The following is a 21213-nucleotide window of genomic DNA, read 5'->3' on the forward strand; positions in this document are numbered from 1 at the left end:
TGCTGTTGGGGAGGAGTTAAACTAATATGGCAGGGGGATGGGAACCTATGCAGGGAGATAGAGGGAAATAGAATGGGGGCAGAAGCAAAAGATAGAAAGAGGAAAAGTAAAATTGGAGGACAGAGAAACCCAAGACAAAAAAGCAAAAAGGGCCACATTACAGCAAAATTCTAAAGGGGCAAAGTGTGTTAGAAAGACAAGCCTGAAGGCTCTGTGCCTCAATGCAAGGAGTATTCGGAATAAGGTGGACGAATTAACTGCGCAGATAGCAGTTAACGGGTATGATATAATTGGCATCATAGAGACATGGCTCCAGGGTGACCAAGGCTGGGAACTCAACATCCAGGGGTATTCAACATTTAGGAAGGATAGACAGAAAAGAAAGGGAGGCAGGGTGGCATTGCTGGTTAAAGAGGAAATTAATGCAAGAGTAAGAAAGGATGTTAGCTTGGATGATGTGGAATCGATATGGATGGAGCTACGGAATACCAAGGGGCAGAAAAACTAGTGGGAGTTGTGTACAGACCACCAAACAGTAGTAGTGAGGTTGGGGACAGCATCAAACAAGAAATTAGGGATGCATGCAATAAAGGCACAGCAGTTATCATGGGTGACTTTAATCTACATATTGATTGGGCTAACCAAACTGGTAGCAATGCGGTGGAGGAGGATTTCCTGGAGTGTATTAGGGATGGTTTTCTAGACCAATATGTCGAGGAACCAACTAGGAAGCTGGCCATCCTAGACTGGGTGACGTGTAATGAGAAGGGGCTAATTAGCAATCCTGCTAATTAGCAGGCCCCTTTGGGAAGAGTGAACATAACATGGTAGAATTCTTTATTAAGATGGAGCGTGACACAGTTAATTCAGAAACTAGGGTCCTGAACTTAAGGAAAGGTAACTTCGACGGTTTAAGGCGTGAATCGGCTAGAATAGACGGGCAAATGACACTTAAAGGGCTGATGGTGGATAGGCAATGGCAAATATTTATAGATCACATGGATGAACTTCAGCAATTGGTCATCCCTGTCTGGAGTAAAAATAAAACGGGGAAAGTGGCTCAACCATGGCTTACAAGGGAAATTAAGGATAGTGTTAAATCCAAGAAAGAGGCATATAAATTGGCCAGGTAAAGCAGAAAATCTGAGGACTGGGAGAAATTTAGAATTCAGCAGAGGAGGACAATGGGTTTAATTAAGGAGGGGGAAAATAGAGTAACAGAAGAAGCTTGCCGTGAACATAAAAACTGACTGCAAAAGCTTCTATAGATATGTGAAGAAAAAAAGATTAGTGAAGACAAACGTAGGTCCCTTGCAATCGGATTCAGGTGAATTTATAATGGGGAACAAAGAAATGGCAGACCAATTGAACAAATACTTTGGTTCTGTCTTCACGAAGGAAGACACAAATAACCTTCCGGATGCACTAGGGGGTCGAGGGTCTAGTAAGAAGGAGGAACTGAAGGATATCCTTATTAGGCGGGAAATTGTGTAGGGTAAATTGATGGGATTGAAGGCCGATGAATCCCCGGGGCCTGATCGTCTGCATCCTAGAGTACTTAAGGAAGTGGCCCTAGAAATAGTGTATGCATTGGTGATCATTTTCGATCGACTCTGGATCAGTTCCTATGGACTGGAGTGTAGCTAATGAAACACCACTTTTTAAAAAGGGAGCAAGATTGAAAGCGGGTAATTATAGTCTAACATCAGTAGTGGGAAAAATGTTGGAATCAATTATTAAGGATGAAATAGCAGCGCATTTGGAAAGCAGTGACAGGATCGGTCCAAGCCAGCATGGATTTATCAAGGGGAAATCATGCTTGACAAAGCTTCCGGAATTTTTTTTAGAGGATGTAACTGGTAGAGTGGACAAGGAAGAACCAGTGGATGTGGTGTATTTGGACTTTCAAAATGCTTTTGACAAGGTCCCACAGAAGATATTGGTGTGCAAAATCAAAGCACATGGTATTAGGAGTAATATACTGACGTGGATAGAGAACTGGTTGGCAGACAGGAAGCAGAGAGTCAGGATAAACGGATCCTTTTCAGAATGGCAGGCAGTGACTAGTGGAGTGCCACAGGACTCAGTGCTGGGGCCCCAGCTCCTTACAATATACATCAATGATTTAGATGAAGGAATTGAGTGTAATATCTCCAAGTTTGCAGATGACACTAAACTGGGTGGCAGCGTGAGCTGTGAGGGGGACACTAAGAGGCTGCAGGGTGACTTGGACAGGTTAGGTGAGTGGGGAAATGCATGGCAGATGCAGTATAATGTGGATAAATGTGAGGTTATCCACTTTGGGGGTAAAAACGTGAAGACAGATTATTATCTGAATGGCGGCAGATTAGGAAAAGGGGAGGTGAAACGAGACCTGGGTGTCTTGGTTCATCAGTCATTGAAAGTTGGCATACTGGTACAGCAGGCGATGAAGGAGGCAAATGGTATGTTGGCCTTCATAGCTAGGGGATTTGAGTATAGGAGCAGGGAGGCCTTACTGCAGTTGTACAGGGTCTTGTTGAGGCGTCACCTGGAATATTGTGTTCAGCTTTGGTCTTCTAATCTGGGAAGGACGTTCTTGCTATTGAGGGAGTGCAGCGAATGTTCACCAGACTGATTCCCGTGTTGGCTGGACTGACATATGAGGAGAGACTGGGTCAACTGGGGCTTTATACATTGGAGTTTAGAAGGATGAGAGGGGATCACATAGAAACATAAGATTCTGACGGGACAGGACAGGTCAGATGCGGGAAGAATGTTCCCGATGTTGGGGAAGTCCAGAACCAGGGGACACAGTCTTAGGATAAGGGGTAGGCCATTTAGGACTGAGATGAGGAGAAACTTTTTCACTCAGAGTGTTGTTAACCTGTGGAATTCCCTGCCGCAGAGATTTGTTGATGCCAGTTCGTTAGATATATTCAAGAGGGAGTTGGATATGGCCCTTATGGCTAAGGGGATCAAGGCGTATGGAGAGAAAGCAGGAAAGGGGTACTGAGGGAATGATCAGCCATGATCTTACTGAATGGAAGTGCAGGCTCGAAGGGCCGAATGGCCTACTCCTGCACTTATTTTCTATGTTTCTATGTAGATAGAGAGGCTGGTTGGGATTCTACAACGAGGGGGCATCGTCTAAAAATTGATGTGAAATTCAGAAACACTTCTACAAAGGGTGGTCGAAGTTTGAAACTCTCTTCCACAAATGACAATTGATGCTAGATCAATTGTTAATTTTAAATCGGAGATTGCTAGCTTTTTATTAATCAAAGCTATTAAGGGATATGGGCCAAAGGTAGGTATATGGAGTTCGATCGCAGATGGTAGTCACGGCCTCGGTGATGTGGTCTAACATTGTTCTTTCTGGAGGGCCTCCTGGCCCCTGTGGGTAGAGGACTTCTCTTGCAGTGTTAATCCCTTCACAAAGCTGAAGCGCTTCGTGTGAGACCCTGGGTGTCCCATTGCTGGCTTGCTGAGCCATTTCTCCCATTTTGTGGGGAAAGGAAAGGAATTAAGCTTCAAGAGCTGAATATTCACACTCCGCACTCTCAGATCCAACCCTTGTCATTAAACCTGCTGACAAGGGTGGCGCTGTTGTTGTTTGACGAACTGACCTCGACGTTGCACAGGCTGATCACCAACTCTCTGACACCTCCTTCTACCTCCTCCTGGACCATGACCCCACTACTGAACATCAAGCCATCATTTCCCAGACCGTCACTGACCTCATCTCCTCTGGAGATTTTCCCTCCACAGCCACCAACCTCATAGTTCCCCAACCCCACACAGCCCGCTTCTACCTCCTTCCCAAGATCCACAAACAGGACAGCCCTGGTAGACCCATTGTTTCAGCCTGTTCTTGCCCCACGGAACTTATTTCTTTATATCTCGACTATTTTTTCTCCCCTTCTCCTCCCACTTCCCACCTATATTCACGACTTCTCTGACGCCCTCCATCACTAACAATTTCCAGTTTCCTGTCCCCAACCGTCTCCTTTTCACCGTGGACGTGCAATCCCTCTACACTTCCATCCCCCACCAGGATGGCCTGAGGGCATTCCGCTTCCCCCTCGAGCAGAGGCCCACCAAGTCCTCATCCACCAGCCCCGCCTGGCTGAACTTATTCTCACATTGAACAACTTCTCCTTTAACTCCACTCACTCCCTCCAAATTAAAGGTGTTGCTATGGGAACCCACATGAGTCCTAGCTATGTCTGCCTTTTCGTGGGATATGTGGAACATTCTTTATTCCAGTCCTACTCAGGTCCCCTCCCTCACCTATTTTTCCAGTACATTGATGACTGTATCAGTGCCGTTTCCTGCTCTCGCCCTGAACTAGAACATTTCATTTACTTTGCATCCAATTTCCACCCTTCCCTCACCTTCACATGGTCCATCTCCGAAGAACTCTTCCCTTCCCTTCCTTGACTTCTCCGTACCTATCTCTGGAGATAGGCTATCGACCAGTATCCACTATAAGCCAACTGAGTGGCAGTTAACTGGACTACACTTCCTCCCACCCCACATCCTGCAAGGACTCCATTCAATTCTCCTAGTTTCTCCGTCTCTGTCACATCTGCTCGGACAATGCCACACAGGTGCCTCCGACATGTCTTCCTTTTTCCTCAACCGAGTCGTCCCCTTCACAGTGGTTAACATGGCCCTCGATCGTGTCTGTTCTATTTCCCGCATGTCAGCTCTCACCCTTTCCTGTCCCTCGCAGAACCAGGACGGGGTTCGCCTTGTCCTCACCTTTCACCCCTCCAGCCTTCACGTTCAGTGGATCATCCTCCGCCATCTCTGGCGTGATCCCACTACCAATCACATCTTCCCTTCTCCTCACCTCTCAGCATTCTGAAGGGATCGCTCCCTCCGTGACACCCTGGTCCATTCTGCAGTTACCCCCAGCACCTCCCCCCACCCCCTGCCACCCTCACAGCACCTTCCCGTGCAAGCCCAGAAGATGCAACGCCTGCCCTTTTACCTCCTCCCTTCCCACTATCCAGGACCCCAAACACTCCTTCCAGGTGAAACAGTGATTTACTTGTACTTCTTGCAATTTAATATACTGTATGCGCTGCTCACGATGTGGTCTCTTCTACATTGGGGAGATCAAGCGTAGATTGGGTGACAGCTTTGTGGAACACCTCCGTTCAATCTTTAAGTGTGACCCCGAGCTTCCGGTCGCCTGTCACTTTAATTCTCCGCTCCACTCCCACTCTGACCTCGGTCTCCGACACTGTTCCAACAAAGCTCAACGCAAGCTCGAGGAACAGCATCTCATCTTCTGTTTAGGCACTTTACAGCCTTCTGGACCCAACATCGAGTTCAACAATTTCAGAGCGCAACCGCTGCCAATTTTTGGCTCCCTTGTCTCTGATGGCAGTCGGTCATTATCCCGCTATTCACACCCTATCTTGACTAATGTTTTTCTAACTCCTGGCATTACCATTTGAATTTGTCCCATCATCCCTTTTGTCTCTCTAATCTCTCCTGTCTTTCACCATATCACAGACCTTCCCTTTTGTTCTTTCTTCCCCTCCCCCTTTCAGTGCTTATTAAGAATCTGTTCTTTTCGAAACTCTCCAGTTCTGATGAAGGGTCATCATTCCGAAATGTTAACTCTCCCCAGATGCTGCCTGACCTGCTGAGATTTCCAGCATTTTCTGTTTTTTATCCCAGATTCTAGCATCCACAGTATTTTGCTTTTGTATTGCTGAATATTCACATTTGGGACTTCTTTTTTAATGTTAAATATCATTTAATTTTGCATACCCATATATGGCCCATATCCCTTAATATCTTTGGTTAACAAAATGCTATCAATGTCCGCTTTAAAATCAACAATTGATCTAGCATCATGGCCCCTTTAATTCTCAGGCCACTCCATTGCCCACAATGACTTGCGAGCTCCAGAGCCTCACTTGCAGAGGCTGTGCGAGGCTCGAACGCGGCACCTGCACACAAACTTTGCCTCGGATGCCTCCAGTAACACCACCAGGATGGCGTTGACAGGCAGGAAAGGACTGTGCCAACAATCTCCATTCCCTGGATGATTTTTGTCCTGTTAGCATTGCAGCCATTTTCAGCTGCTGGTGATACCGGCATCATTCCTGGTCAAAACAAATGTCTCCCCCACAGACTTTATATAGCAGCTTTCACAACCTCAGGATGTCCCAAAGTGATACACAGACAATGACGTAGCATCGTGCCCCGTAAGTTGGATTTTTTCTGCATTCTGCTGCTTGAAAAACTGTTCCAGCACAATTGTTGGAAAGGCGCACCGAGGGCAACGTGCAACTGGGATTGATTAATGGGGGGGCGGTCTGATTAATGGGGGGGGCATGGTCTGATTAATGGGGGGGCGGTCTGGTTAACGGGGGGGGGGGGGGGGGCGGTCTGATTAACGGGGGGGGTTCTGATTAACAGGGAAGGGGGGGTCTGATTAACAGGGGGGGTGGGGTTCTGATTAACAGGGAGGGGGGGGGTCTGATTAACAGGGAGGGGGGGGTCTGATTAACAGGGAGGGGGGGTCTGATTAACAGGGAGGGGGGTGTCTGATTAACAGGGAGGGGGGTGTCTGATTAACAGGGAGGGGGGGTGAGGTCTGATTAACAGGGAGGGGGGGGGTCTGATTAACAGGGAGGGGGGGGGTCTGATTAACAGGGAGGGGGGTGTCTGATTAACAGGGAGGGGGGGTCTGATTAACAGGGAGGGGGGGGGAGGTCTGATTAACAGGGAGGGGGGGGGTCTGATTAACAGGGAGGGGGGGGGGTCTGATTAACAGGGAGGGGGGGGGAAAGAATCTGATTAATCAGACCCCCCATTAAACACTCCCAAGGCAGATACGGCACGGGTTAGATACAGAGTAAAGGCCGCTCTTCACTGTCCCATTAAACAATTCCAGGGCAGGTACCATTGAGCTACAGATACCTTATAGTCATCACTTGTGGCAGCACAGACAGATCCAAAGGTGACCACATTGGTCCATGATGCATCTCCTTCTGGAATATTCGGATTGCTACCTTGCTGGCTGCTCCAACGATCACCTGTCGTGCACTTTCCAAAGATATTGTTCTCGTGCACGCTCGCGACCAAGGTCCAGCCACCACCATTGGTCGTCATGTCACAGAAAGTCTGGTAAATGACGCCGTCTGTGCTGATCAGGTAATACAGACCATCTGAGTGTAACAAGAAGAGTGAGGCACAGTAAGTGACCTTGGACCACATGAGCATTATTATAGAAGATATATTCACCCTCAGGTTCGAAGTCTGGTCTCCATTCACACACTCACCCTTTGTTAAGGGGACCAATTTGCTCTCCTCCCGAATTGCCCCAGCTCAGATCGGCATTTTGCTGGCAACTGGCTTGACATTCACTGACCAGCAGCTGGGTTTTTCGGGTTTCAGCTAATTTACAAATTACACTTTAAAGATTGTAGGTGGGTCAGTGGGTCCTGGGAAAGTGGGTCGGCGGCTCATTGGGTCACGCATGTCAGTGGGTAATGCGCCAGCGGGTCATGGATCAGGGGGTCGACGGATATGGAGATCCTGGGTCAGCTGGTCAGTGGGTCCTGGGTCAGCGGGAGGGCTGGTCAGTGGGTCCTGGGTCAGTGGGTCCTGGGTCAGCAGATCAGCGGGTCAGTGGGTCCTGGTTCATTGGGGCGTGCGGGTCAGCGGGTCTGTGGGAGGGTTGGTCCGTGATTCAATAGGAGGGTTGGTCGGTGGTCTGAATTAAATTGGAATTATTGAGGACAACACATCTGTTAAATTGTGAAACCCCAACTTTTATTGTTGTCAGAGTGAAATTCTGGGTTTTGTAAATTGTGTGAAGGTTTATAATTCTGGGCTTGAGCCTATCAAATATAAAAATTTGCAGTTTAGAATTTCTTAAATGTTTAATGATATGAAGTGGAAATTTCTATCTCTCGGGCAACAATTTGGTGACATCATGTAATTGGACGGAACTAACTCAGAAGAAAAGTAAAATGGAGTTTGGTTCTCTTTCATTCATCAGCGTTTAATAAGGTTTGTGTGAAATAAAGTGACTGCGTCGAATGATATCTTCTTACAAACAGACAAAGAAGTTAAACCTTTCCACTGACAACTGTTTTTAATTCACCAAGCAATAACTGTTTGTATTGTTGAATGTAAACTTATATATTGGGCATTGTTGAATTTAAGTTTTTAATTTGAGTGGATATTTCCCTATGGTGACTTGACAAATAATAATAATAACAACTATTATTTATGTAGCATCTTTTAACGTAGTAAAACGTCCCAAGGCGCTTAATTAGTTAAATTAACTATCGGGCTCTCAAGAAAGACCACAATGCATTCTTTGTGTTTCTTTTCTTTTAAACAGGGGACCATGGTTTTCAGGATCACCTGAATGTTGATGCTGCTGGATTACCGAAAGTAGTTCTTTGACATAAAATGGTGTTACAGAGTTAAAAAGTGCACCAAGAGATCCAGCAGCTTTAATAATCTATGACCTTAACTGCAGAAACCGTCAGACATCAAATGCTACAGCATAGTGCCAATTCTAATTAAATGTTTTGCCTCGCAAAGGCATGGCATTAACCCTTTCAGAGACATTTGTTATCTTCCGAGACAACATGCTCGTGTGGAGGGGGTTGGGGGGGGAGGGGTAGATATGGGAGTTACCTTCAGAAGTAATTGCAAGCACTTCTGCCTCAAATGTAAAATCACCAAGCCATCATTTATTTTGAAATTGGAATTAATAAAGATAAATTGTTTTTAATTGGTGTTTCAAGCCCTTGAGAAGGGAAAATTTATATTTACATTAAAAAGAGAAGAAATTGCCCCTTCCCTTAAGGCCTGTTAACACCGGAAATCAGCGGCCATGCTGCGGAGTGCAATGGCCGCCGACTTGTCGTATAATGGCTGCCATTATCAAAATTCCACTCCTGTGTTGACCCAACGGTGCCCCGATCCCACCCTGTACCCCCACCACCACTCCGCTGCTGCTGATCCGTGGTTAGCATGTTAACTGCGTTATCACAGTGCGGACCACCGATCTATCCCCCACCCCCACCACCGACGACAAAATTCCGCAGTGAAAATCTTCAGCCCGCCCGGTGGTATAGTGAGGCTGTGGCTTCCTTAAATGGGAGGGCGCCAGGTTTTGTTTGTCGGCCAACTGCCATGTCGGCCCAACAATTATGCCCCCGGGTTTCGGCCGGTGCGCCAACAGGTAGCCTGGCGCCCCCATTAAGAGGAACTTCCGGATCCAAGTGGAAAAAAAACAATTTCGCTCAAGAGATGACCTCAACTAGCGTGGCGGTAAAAACATACAAAACGCGGTGGGGGAAATTTCGGCCCTATTGTGTTAATAACTTGGACCTGGTGGGAACATTTAATCTAGTTTTCGATCTTTAATATTGTATTGGACAGTAAAGGGGCTGATGAATGAGATGAGATGGTGATTATGGTGTAAAATTGAATGAGAGGAAGCGATTGAGGATATAAGATAGAAACAGGAACATTACGCCACCAAATGGGAACTTTTCTCAAATCATTTTCTTAAGTTAATTGGAATAAATTAACAGGGCACAATTCACCAAAATATATCTATCTGGGATAATGTACATTTGAGTGACAGTCAAGAAAGTGTGGGTGAGAATAGTTAATTGATAGCTTTCTCCAGGAGATGTTTGTGTCTTTGCCTATACTGAACAATAAGAAAACTGCATTTGATCGCCTGCCCACTACCCGAGACATCGGGACCATGCATGAGGAGATGAGCAAAGATCTTCAGACTAACCCCTCTTGCTGCCCCATGATCATCTGAAAGCCCAAGAATGGCTTGTATTGAATGTCATGTGTAGCATGATATTGGGATACTGCTGTGTGTGTGTGTGACGTAACTAGCATGTGGAAATACATGGTGAAGATGCACTGATGATCGGGTCTCAGATAAGCTCAGTTATGTGACAATAGCAGAAAATGAAATGGTTAATGTGGTTCGAGAGAGTTAGAAAACGTTTTAAATCATAGGACTGACACATGCTCCATAGAGAAACTGACTAATTAATGAAACAATCAAATTAGACTTAACACACTGATATCTACCAGAGGGATTGATATTAAATTAAAGAGGGATATAGAATTTGGATGTACAAAATGAAGGATTGGGTTCATTTGAGTTAACAATAACAGTGGGTCAATTGAGGACTAGGGAGAAATAATACTTACCAAGGATTATCCATAAGGTGGATATGGCTAAAGGGAGAGCTGGATAATCTTTTAAACCCTTGTTTTTGTGAAAATATGGTGCACTATACCTTGCTGTACAATGTATTATGATTTTCTCTGTTTGTGTCATGACCTATAGTATTTCCCAAATTAAACTTCGACGAGTTATGTGTTCCAATATGATTCAAGTGAAGGCCTGAAATAAAGTTAATGGGTGAAGTGAAAACTGACCAAGCGCGATTCCACACAGGTTCAAAAGGAGGGAATGTTAGAATATTTTAAATTGTCCCAAATGGTTGGCTACCCCAGCGTGCTTTGCTTTAGCATTTTAGCCAGAGCACTAATGTGGAGAAAAGAGGAAGTTGAATTTTGTCTGTGTGTGAACAAAAGACATTTTGGAAACTGATAAACACCCAGGGCAAGAAAGGGCCGTTATCGATAATGGAGATGGTTGCGAAGAGACGCACATATTTAAAGACTGATAAGAACATAAGAACACAAACATTCGGAGCAGGAGTAGGCCATTCGGCCCCTCGAACCTGCTCCGCCATTATATGAGATCATGGCTGATCTTCAACCTCAACTCCACTTTCCCGCCTGATCCCCATATCCCTGGATTCCACTGATGTCCAAAAATCTATCTATCTCAGCCTTGAATATACTCAGTTACTCAGCATCCACAGTCTTATGGATAGAGAATTCCAAAGATTCATAACCCTCTGAGTAAAGATATTCCTCCTCATCTGAGTCTTAAAGGGCTGACCACTTATCCTGAGACTACGTCCCCTAGCTCTCGACTCTCCAGCCAAGGGAAACAACTTCTCAGCATCAACCCTGTCAATCACCCACAGAATCTTACATGTTTCAATGAGATCGCCTCTCAATCTTCTAAACTCCAGCGAATATAGGCCCAATCTACTCAATCTCTCCTCATAGAACAACCCTCTCTTCCCAGGAATCAATCTTGTGAACCTTCATTGCACCGCCTCTCAGGCATGTACATACTTTCTCAGGTAAGGAACCAAAACTGTGCACACTACTCCAGATGTGGTGTCGCTAAACCCCTGTATAATTGTGGTAAGACTTCCTGGGGCTGAAATTTCCCACCGCCGAACCCGGGGGCATAATTTTTGGGCCGACTGCCAATAAAAAATAAAGTGATGTCATCGGCAGTGCCACCTCCCCTTTAAGGGCGGCTGCACGCTGACCAACAAGGAGTGGAATAGGGATATTTCCCACAAGGCAATTTCAGGAGGGGTCTGCCAACAATCAGTAAGGGGTCAGCACATGCACGCCACAGCAGGAAAACCAGCGGAGCAGTCCCCTACACTGCTCCGACCCTGAGGAAGAGTAACGTTTAAAATGGCGGAGACTCGGCGGCCATTCCGCGCTGCCCTGTGGTCGTTCTAGAATCCAGGGAATTTAAAGGAAGATCACAACCAATACATCCACTATCTCTGCAGTCACTTCTTTTAGAAACCTAGGATGTAGGCCATCAGGTTTTGTTGGATTTTAGTTCCTCAAGTATGTTTTCTCTACTGATAATTACTTTAAGTTCCTCACTCTTATCATCCCTATTTTTGGTATGCTTTTTGTGTCTTCTACTGTCAAAACAGATACAAAATATTTGTTTAAAGTCTTTGCCATTTCCTTATTCCCCAATATAATTTCAGCCTCTAAGGGACCAATGCTTACTTTTGTTACTCTCTTCCTTTTTACATACTTGTAGAAGCTCTTACAATATGTTTTTATATTTCTTGCTAGTTTACTCTCATGTTCTATTTTCGAAGCTTCCAAAGCTATGTCTGGGCCTATGCTTCTTCAGCCAAGATCAGAGTTGACAATACGAAGCAAAACCCATCCATGGTTCACACAAGTCAGGATGGGAGTCAGATTAATGACGAAGAGATTAAGACAGAGAGATGCTTGGTGCAGCCCAAGGTAGTCAAATAGTATAAGGGTAGGACCTTCCCGCCCTTGTGCGGCCCCCACTCCTCCTCCTACCCCCCTCCCCCCCACTCTTTCCTCCTCCTCCTCCTCATCGTCCTCCTCCCTCCCTCCCGACATGGCCCTGTTCTCCCTAAAATCCTTAATGTTGTCACTGGCTGATGCTCCATTTGTACCTGAGTGCTCACCTAAATCCATGTTTACGTGGATATCCCTTACCTTTTGTTATGTTGAACTTTTGCTGGATCTCTTTGCAGCTTTTCGAGAGATACTTCAATTTTATTGCAGCCGCTGGAAAAAGGAAACCTCTTGCTGAAGGGTTGTCATTAGTCAACTGCGCTTTAACACCGACTCCTGGGCAGGGCAAATACCAAAAACAGTGAGTCAGCCAGGGAGTGTCATTTAATTACCAACACTGTAAAACATACAAGTAAGCTGTTGTGGAGCCACCTAGTGGACTACTGATGTAATAACAATAAAGCCATGTGCTCTGCACAGTTCTACCTGGGAGCCATGTTGTGCAGTTGTGTGTATAAGCATTGTCTCAAGATAATATATTTTTAATTACATAACAATCCCTTGTTATGAAGTGAAACATCTCTGCTGTAAGTTGTGTTTGGCTCTTGGCTCTGTTGCTGGGAGATGGTTAGAGTCCTGCAGTTTGTACTGAGCATGGTTCTAGTGACTCCATCACTTAGAGCTGTGAACTATGTGCGATAGAGTGCATTCATGATGCTTCATTCAAAATGGCTGATGCCAACTTGTTCTGAACTTTGAAATCAACATTTTTGGTAATCATGGTACAGATATCTCCAGAGGGTCCAAGAGACACCAGTCAGTGTACAGATAACTCCGGACAGAGGAGGGACTGAGAGACACCAGTCAGTTTACAAATATCTCCCTGAGAGAGAGGGGAATGAGAGACCCCATTCAGTATACAGATATCTCCCAGAAAGAGAGGGGACTGAGATATCCCAGCCAGAGTGCAGATAACACCATGAGAGAGGGATAATGAGAACCCGTTCTGTGTACAGATACCTCCTTGAGGGAATGTAACTAAGAGACACCAGAAAGGATACATATATCACCCAGAGGGAGAGAAGCTGAGGAACACAATCAGTGTAGATACCTCCCTGAGGGAGTGTAATTAAGAGATACCAGAAAGGATACATATATCACCCCGAGGGAGAGGCTGAGGGGCACAGTCAGTGTACAGATATCTCCCTAAAGGAGATAGACTGAGATACCCAGGACCGAGTTGTGGGATGGGTTCTGATTGATGGGTTTGGGTGGTTTATATATAAAATACCGCATATCATGGAGTGAGTTACAGGCTGGAATCTGATCGAGGGTTCAGGGTGGTTTATATATAGATTAACAGATACCCGGGAGTGAGTTACAGGCTGGAATCTGATCGAGGGTTCAGGGTGGTTTATATATAGATTAACAGATACCCGGGAGTGAGTTACAGGTTAGAATCTGATCGAGGGTTCACAGTGGTTTATATATAGATTAACAGATACCCAGGAGTGAGTTACAGGTTAGAATCTGATCGAGGGTTCAGGGTGGTTTATATATAGATTAACAGATACCCGGGAGTGAGTTACAGGCTGGAATCTGATCGAGGGTTCAGGGTGGTTTATATATAGATTAACAGATACCCGGGAGTGAGTTACAGGCTGGAATCTGATCGAGGGTTCAGGGTGGTTTATATATAGATTAACAGATACCCGGGAGTGAGTTACAGGCTGGAATCTGATCGAGGGTTCAGGGTGGTTTATATATAGATTAACAGATACCCGGGAGTGAGTTACAGGCTGGAATCTGATCGAGGGTTCAGGGTGGTTTATATATAGATTAACAGATACCCGGGAGTGAGTTACAGGTTAGAATCTGATCGAGGGTTCAGGGTGGTTTATATATAGATTAACAGATACCCGGGAGTGAGTTACAGGCTGGAATCTGATCGAGGGTTCAGGGTGGTTTATATATAGATTAACAGATACCCGGGAGTGAGTTCCAGGCTGGAATCTGATCGAGGGTTCAGGGTGGTTTATATATAGATTAACAGATACCCAGGAGTGAGTTACAGGTTAGAATCTGATCGAGGGTTCAGGGTGGTTTATATATAGATTAACAGATACCCAGGAGTGAGTTACAGGCTGGAATCTGATTGAGGGTTCAGGGTGGTTTATATATAGATTAACAGATACCCAGGAGTGAGTTACAGGTTAGAATCTGATCGAGGGTTCAGGGTGGTTTATATATAGATTAACAGATACCCAGGAATGAGTTACAGGCTGGAATCTGATCGAGGGTTCAGGGTGGTTTATATATAGATTAACAGATACCCAGGAGTGAGTTACAGGTTAGAATCTGATCGAGGGTTCAGGGTGGTTTATATATAGATTAACAGATACCCAGGAGTGAGTTACAGGCTGGAATCTGATTGAGGGTTTCGGGCTGCAGCAGAGCGTAACCGCAGATCGCAGCATGACCTGACCCTGAGAGGATCGTGAACTGAGTAGAAAGTTTAGAATTTGGTGAGAATGGGAATTCGGTGCAGAGAGGGAAGGAGGTGCTTATTTTTACCTTTAACATGTAGTGATTTGTGTAAGCTTGAGGCAGTAAGTATTTAGGGGTCGAAATTCAGTACTGCCATTTTTGAGGCATTGTCACTGCATGAGAGAAATTTTAATGCCTCACTTCAGGCACAGTCCCCAAACACCGAAAGAATTGATGACAGCGTAAAATCATGGTGTTGCACACTTACCTGGAGACGCTATGCTGCGTTAAGTGGGCCATTAAGCACAGGCTCAACATCCAGGCATTAGGCAGCATTTGGAGCTGCGCCAGACATAGTGGCGCCACCTAGATTGAATTGAGACGTTGATTGGTCGGGTCAACGCCTTGTGGGTATAATCGCTTCCTACTCACTCAGACAGTGAGCATGGCAGACCCAGCAGCAGCAGCTTGCCAGCGTGCCCACCAGTTCACGGACGCCGCAGTGGATGCTCTCCTTGATACCCTGGAGAAGTGTAGGCAGGTGCTGAGGACAGAGGCTGGGAGGAGACCCCATCCCCAAACATTCCAAAGGCTATGGAGGGAGATAGCGGAGCGAGTGTCTGCGATTGACGTCACCCCAAGGTCAGCTATGCAATGTAGAAAAAAGTGGAACCACCTGACGCGGTTAGTGAGGGCGCGTATCTTTAATTTCAAACGTCACCAAGCTATGTTCTGACCTTAATGTGCACTCTCTGCTCAATGTAGTGTTTCCGAATCTGTGCTCTAAGTGGGTGAGGCCACAGTCAAGGTTGCCATTTGCAGCCTCACCCACTGCAAGGGCCTGCATGCACTGTTAACCTTGTTACTCGGTTCTGCGGACCCAGCCCTCATGATGCTGACTCTTTAGTCTTCATATGCATTTCGAAGACTGCAGCCTCCCCATTGCTGTTCGGTCCTGGCCCCCTAATTGAAGCATTGCCATTGCCATTGCCATATTCAATGTAACTACCAACACTGCGAACGGTAGTTACATCGAGCTGTGAAGACTCTGAGTAAAATGCAGCAAAGTATGTAAGGCACTTGGGACACACTGATAGAAGGCCTGTGACTCCGATTTTCTGTTTAATGTTACAGGCGAAGCTCGCACACAACCGATGGGAGCAAATGCAGACTGGTGGAGGAGAGCCAGATCTCCAAGTGCTCAGTCCGTTGGAAGAATGGATCACTGTCCTGATGGGCGTCCAAGTTGGTGCGATGGCGGTGGGTGTGACCGAATCCCCCTCGGGACAGTGACAGTATGCTAAGTTCCTTTGCAGCGACCTGCAGGACACTTGGCCCTCACGCCATCAGCGTGCAACGTTCCATGCGACTGGCATTCCCGAAAGCCTTTCCTACTCCTGGTCCCCTCCCCTGCAGGTAACCGCTGCTCTGTTGTTATACTTTCTGACGACCAGCCAGGTCCACCAGGGCCTTCGTGGGCACTTTCCAGGGGTACAGTTGGCAGCGATGACCAACAGGACAAGGTGGAGCAGGAGGATGACACCTTCTTCGACCTCACGCAGGAGACTTTGCTGTTGGAGAGCGGGGCCAGCAGCGCTGCTGACCAACGGGTGTGGGGGAGATGGAAGTGGGTGATGCTCCGGGACCCAGTGGCCTCCAGCAATACCATGGGGGAGGGGAAGCATGGGGGCCAGCTCCTCGGAGGGTGAGTGCGTGCCTGAGTGATGCCCAGCAGCGCTCTGAGCCCGACCTAGATGGTGTCGCAGGACAATCCCTGCAGTTGCACAGTGATCACAAGGGTGCCAAAGAGTCTTGATGCACTAGCTGGGAGGATGGAGGAGTTAGCCTTAACTGTTGCTCATGCCTCTCAGCAGCCCACCGAGCCCATCCTTGGTGGATGCCAACGGATGCTGGATGCAAACAATGACCATGGGGTACCAGACATGGTGGCACTGGCTATGGCTGACATTGCAATGGTCATTGAGCACCAATGCTATTGTAGGCCTCCATACTCAAATGTCATCAGTGCGTGATGACCTGAGTCAGCTCCCTGGTGTATTAGTCACAGATACTCCTGATGCACAGGCAAATCGATTCAATGGATGCACTGACCATTGTCATCCGGTCTGGGGCCCCATCAGTTGAACGGGGACCTAACCTTGCCGACCCAATGCAGGATTCTGACCTCACCCAGATTTCTGCTGATGATGCTCTGCCCTGGGAGAGTATCAGCCTGTTGGGCTAATTAGACCATGATGTCTTTTCTTAGGATGACATCATTCCACCTTCGCACCCCACCAACAACAGTGTGCTTCCACCTATGCTGAGGTTATACAGTCCACAGCCGAGTCTTCCAGGGCCCGAGCTGGTCATGGACATCCTGCTAGGCCATCATGTGTGGCTGCTGATCCAAGTCAGCAACCAACTACCAGCCTTGTGAATGCCCTGAGACGCCATTGAGGAGGAGGCGTGGGAAGGGAGAGAAGGGAAGGCATGGTAAAGTCCCCTTTAAGACAAAGTAAAGACCTGTGGGAAGGTAGTCACAAATGCTGACCTTGTGAAGATATGAGCTTTTAAAACAATGTGCACTTGTATTATGCACCAAACACTTGCTCGATAGTCAACAGAGATGGTTAGGTTGTTGCAATGTAAGCTCATGTAAATTGTTGCGCAGTCGAGGAGCTCGACGAGCAGTAGTCGAGGAGGCCTATAAAAGGCCCAGGTGTTCGGGAGCAGCGGGAGTTTGAGGAGCAGAGAGTCGAGGAGGCTTATAAAAGGCCTGGGAGTTCGGGAGCAGCGGCAGTACGAGGAGCAGTGAGTCGAGGAGGCCTATAAAAGGCCCAGGAGTTCGGGAGCAGCGGCAGTTCGAGGAGCGGTGAGTCGAGGAGGCTAGCTGGAGCAGGTGCAGGGGAAGAAGGTAAACAACGTAGTAGAAAGAAATCGAAAGATGATGTCACAGCCAAGCGGGTAAGTGACTGGCTGGTGGATTGGTGAGTATTTAATCTTTTTTTTTTAATTTTTATTTCCTCATCAGTAGGTAACCTTTGACATTGTTGCCAAATTAAGTTAATCCAAGGAATAAATCATGGCAGGAGAGCCCAGACATGTGTCATGCTCCTCCCGTGCTTTGTGAGAAGCCAGGGACGCTTCCAGTGTCCCTGACGACTACATGTGCAGGAAGTGTATCCTGTTGCAGCACCTGACCCATTGCGGCACTGGAGCTGCGCATGGATTCACTCTGGAGCATCTGCGATGCTGAGGATGTCGTGAATAGCGCATTTAGTGAGTTGGTCACACCGCAGGCAAAGGTCACTCAGGCAGATAAGGAATGGGTGACCATCAGGCAGAGCAGTGGAAGGAAGGTAGAGCAGGGGTCCCCTGCGGTCATCTCCCTCCAAAGCAGATATTGGGTACTGTGGGGGCACATGGCTCATCAGGGGAAGGCAGCAGCAGCCAAGTTCATGGCACCATGGGAGGCTCTGCTGCACAGGAGGGCAGGAAAAAGAGTGGGAGAGCTATAGTGGTAGGGGATTCTATTGTAAGGGGAATAGATAGACGTTTCTGCGGCTGCAATCGAGACTCCAGGATGGTATGTTGCCTCTTTGGTGCAAGGGTCAAGGATTTTCTCGGAGCAGCTGCAGGACATTTTGGAGGGGGAGGGTGAACAGCAATTTGTCGTGATGCATATAAGTACCAACGATATAGGTAAATAACGGGATGAGGTCCTACAAGCTGAATTTAGGGAGCTAGGAGTTAAATTAAAAGGCAGGACTTCAAAGGTAATAATCTCAGAATTGCTACCAGTGCCACATATTAGTCAGAGTAGGAATTGCAGGATAGCTAACATGAATATGTGGCTTGAGGAGTTGTGCAGGAGGGAGGGATTCAAATTCTTGGGACATTGGAACCGGTCCTGGGGGAGGTGGGACCAGTACAAACCGGACAATCTGTATCTGGGCAGGTACGGAACAAATGTCCAAGAGGGAGTGTTTGCTAGTGCTGTTGGAGAGGGGTTAAACTAATATGGCAACGGGATGGGAACCTATGCAGGGAGACGGAGGAAAGTAAAATGGGAGCAGATGCAAAAGATAGAAAGAAGAACAGTAAAAGTGGAAGGCAGAGAAACCCAAGGCAAAAATCAAAAAGACCCACAGTACAGCAAAAGTCTAAAAGGCACAAAAGTGTGTTAAAAAGACAAGCCTGAAGGCTCTGTGCTTCAATGCAAGGAGTATTCGTAATAAGGTGGACAAATTAACTGCGCAGGCAGCTATTAATGAAAATGATATAATAGGGACTACGGAGACATGGTTCCAGGGTGACCAAGGTTGGGAACGCAACATCCAGGGGTATTCAACATTCAGGAAGGATAGACAGAAAGGAAAAGCAGGTGGGGTAGCGTTGCTGGTTAAAGAAGACATTAACTCAGTGGTAAGGAAGGACAGTAAGCTTGGATGATGTGGAATCTGTATGAGTAGAGCTGCAGAATAACAAAGGCCAGGAAACGCTACTGACAGTTGTGTGCAGACCACCAAACAGCAGTCGTGAAGGTGGGGACAGCATCAAACAAGTAATTAGAGATTCATGCAATAAAGGTACAGCAGTTATCATGGGTGACTTTAATCTACATATAGATTGGGCTAACCAAACTGGTAGCAGTACGGTGGAGGAGGATTTCCTGGAGTGTATTAGGGATGGTTTTCTTGAACAATATGTCGAGGAACCAACTAGAGGACTGCCCATCCGAGACTGGGTGATGTGTAATGAGAAAGGACTAATTAGAAATCTTGTGCGAGGCTCCTTGGGGAAGAGTGACCATAATATGGTAGAATTCTTTATTAAGATGGAGAGCGACACAGTTAATTCAGAGACGAGGGTCCTGAACTTAAGGAAAGGTAACTTCGATGGTATGAGACGTGAATTGGCTAGAATAGACTGTCGAATGATACTTAAAGGGTTGACAGTGGATAGGCAATGGCAAACATTTAAAGATCACATGAATGAACTTCAACAATTGTACATTCCTGTCTGGAGTAAAAATAAAACGGAGAAGGTGGCGCAACCGTGGCTAACAAGGGAAATTAGGGATAGTGTTAAATCCAAGGAAGAGGCAGATAAATTGGCCAGAAAAAGCAGTAAATCTGAGGACTGGGAGAAATTCAGAATTCAACGAAGGAGGACAAAGGGTTTAATTAGGAGAGGGAACGTAGAGTATGAGGAAGCTTGCTGGGAACATAAAAACTGACTGCAAAAGCTTCGATATAAATGTGAAGAGAAAAAGATTAGTGAAGACAAATCAGAATCAGGTGAATTTATAATGGGTAACAAAGAAATGGCAGACCAATTGAACAAATACTTTGGTTCTGTCTTCACGAAGGAAGACACAAATAACCTTCCGGAAATACGAGGGGACCGAGGGTCTAGCGAGAAGAAGTAACTGAAGGAAATCCTTATTAGTCAGGAAATTGTGTTCGGGAAATTGATGGGATTGAAAGGTGATAAATCCCCAGGGCCTGATAGTCTGCATCCCAGAGTACTTAAGGAAGAGGTCCTCGAAATAGTGGATGCATTTGGTGAACATTTTCCAGCAGTCTATCGACTTTGGATCAGTTCTTATGGACTGGAGGGTAGCTAATGTAACACCACTTTTTAAAAAAGGAGGGAGAGAGAACACAGGGAATTATGGACTGGTTAGCCTGACATCAGTAGTGGGGAAAGTGTTGGAATCAATTATTAAAGATGAAATAGCAGCGCATTTGGAAATCAGTGACAGGATCGGTCCAAGACAACATGGATTTATGAAAGGGAAATCGTGCTTGACAAATCTTCTGGAATTTTTTGAAGATGTAACTAGTAGGGTGGACAAGGGAGAACCAGTGGATGTGGTGTATTTGGACTTTCAATAGGCTTTTGACAAGGTCCAACACAAGAGATTGGTGCGCAAAATTAATGCACATGGTATTGGAGGTAATGTATTGCTGTGGATCGAGAACTGGTTGGCAGGCAGGAAGTAGAGAGTCGGGATAAACGGGTCCTTTTCAGAATGGCAAACAGTGACTAGTGGGGTGCCGCAGGGCTCAGTGCTGGGACCCCAGCTATTTACAATATACATTAATGATTTCGATGAAGAAATTGAGAGTAATATCTTCAAGTTTGCAGATGAAACTAAGCTGGGTGGTGATATGAGCTGTGAGGAGGATGCTAAGAGGCTGCAGGGTGACTTCGACAGGCTAGGAGAGTGGGCAAATGCATGGCAGATGCAGTATAATGTGGATAAATGTGAGGTTATCCAGTTTGGTGGCAAAAACATGAAGGCAGAATATTATCTGAGTGGCGGCAGATTAGGAAAAGGGGAGGTGCAACGAGACCTGGGTGTCATGGTATATCAGTCATTGAAGGTTGGCATGCAGGTGCAGTATGCAGTGAAGGCGGCAAATGGCATGTTGGCCTTCATAGCTAGGGGATTAGTGTATAGGAGCAGGGAGGTCTTGCTGCAGCTGTACAGGGCCTTGGTGAGGCCTCAGCTGGAATATTGTGCTCAGTTTTGGTCTC

At 46.5% G+C, this 21213-nt stretch overlaps 1 protein-coding gene across 2 annotated transcripts in view; it reads right to left on the reverse strand.

Annotated features, from left to right (window-relative positions):
* The window catches only part of LOC139278673 (intelectin-1a-like), a 142871-nt gene that overhangs the window by 47226 nt on the left and 74432 nt on the right, over positions 1-21213 (reverse strand). For both annotated transcript variants that reach the window (XM_070897720.1, XM_070897721.1), the window contains 2 exons: positions 12379-12513; positions 6928-7175 (listed from right to left, as the gene is read on the reverse strand). In XM_070897720.1, coding sequence (XP_070753821.1) covers positions 6928-7175; positions 12379-12513 — 383 coding nt within the window. The remainder of the gene's footprint in view (positions 1-6927; positions 7176-12378; positions 12514-21213) is intronic.

This window comes from Pristiophorus japonicus, chromosome 13 (assembly GCF_044704955.1).
Source record: "Pristiophorus japonicus isolate sPriJap1 chromosome 13, sPriJap1.hap1, whole genome shotgun sequence".
Classification (NCBI taxonomy): Eukaryota; Metazoa; Chordata; class Chondrichthyes; family Pristiophoridae; genus Pristiophorus; species Pristiophorus japonicus.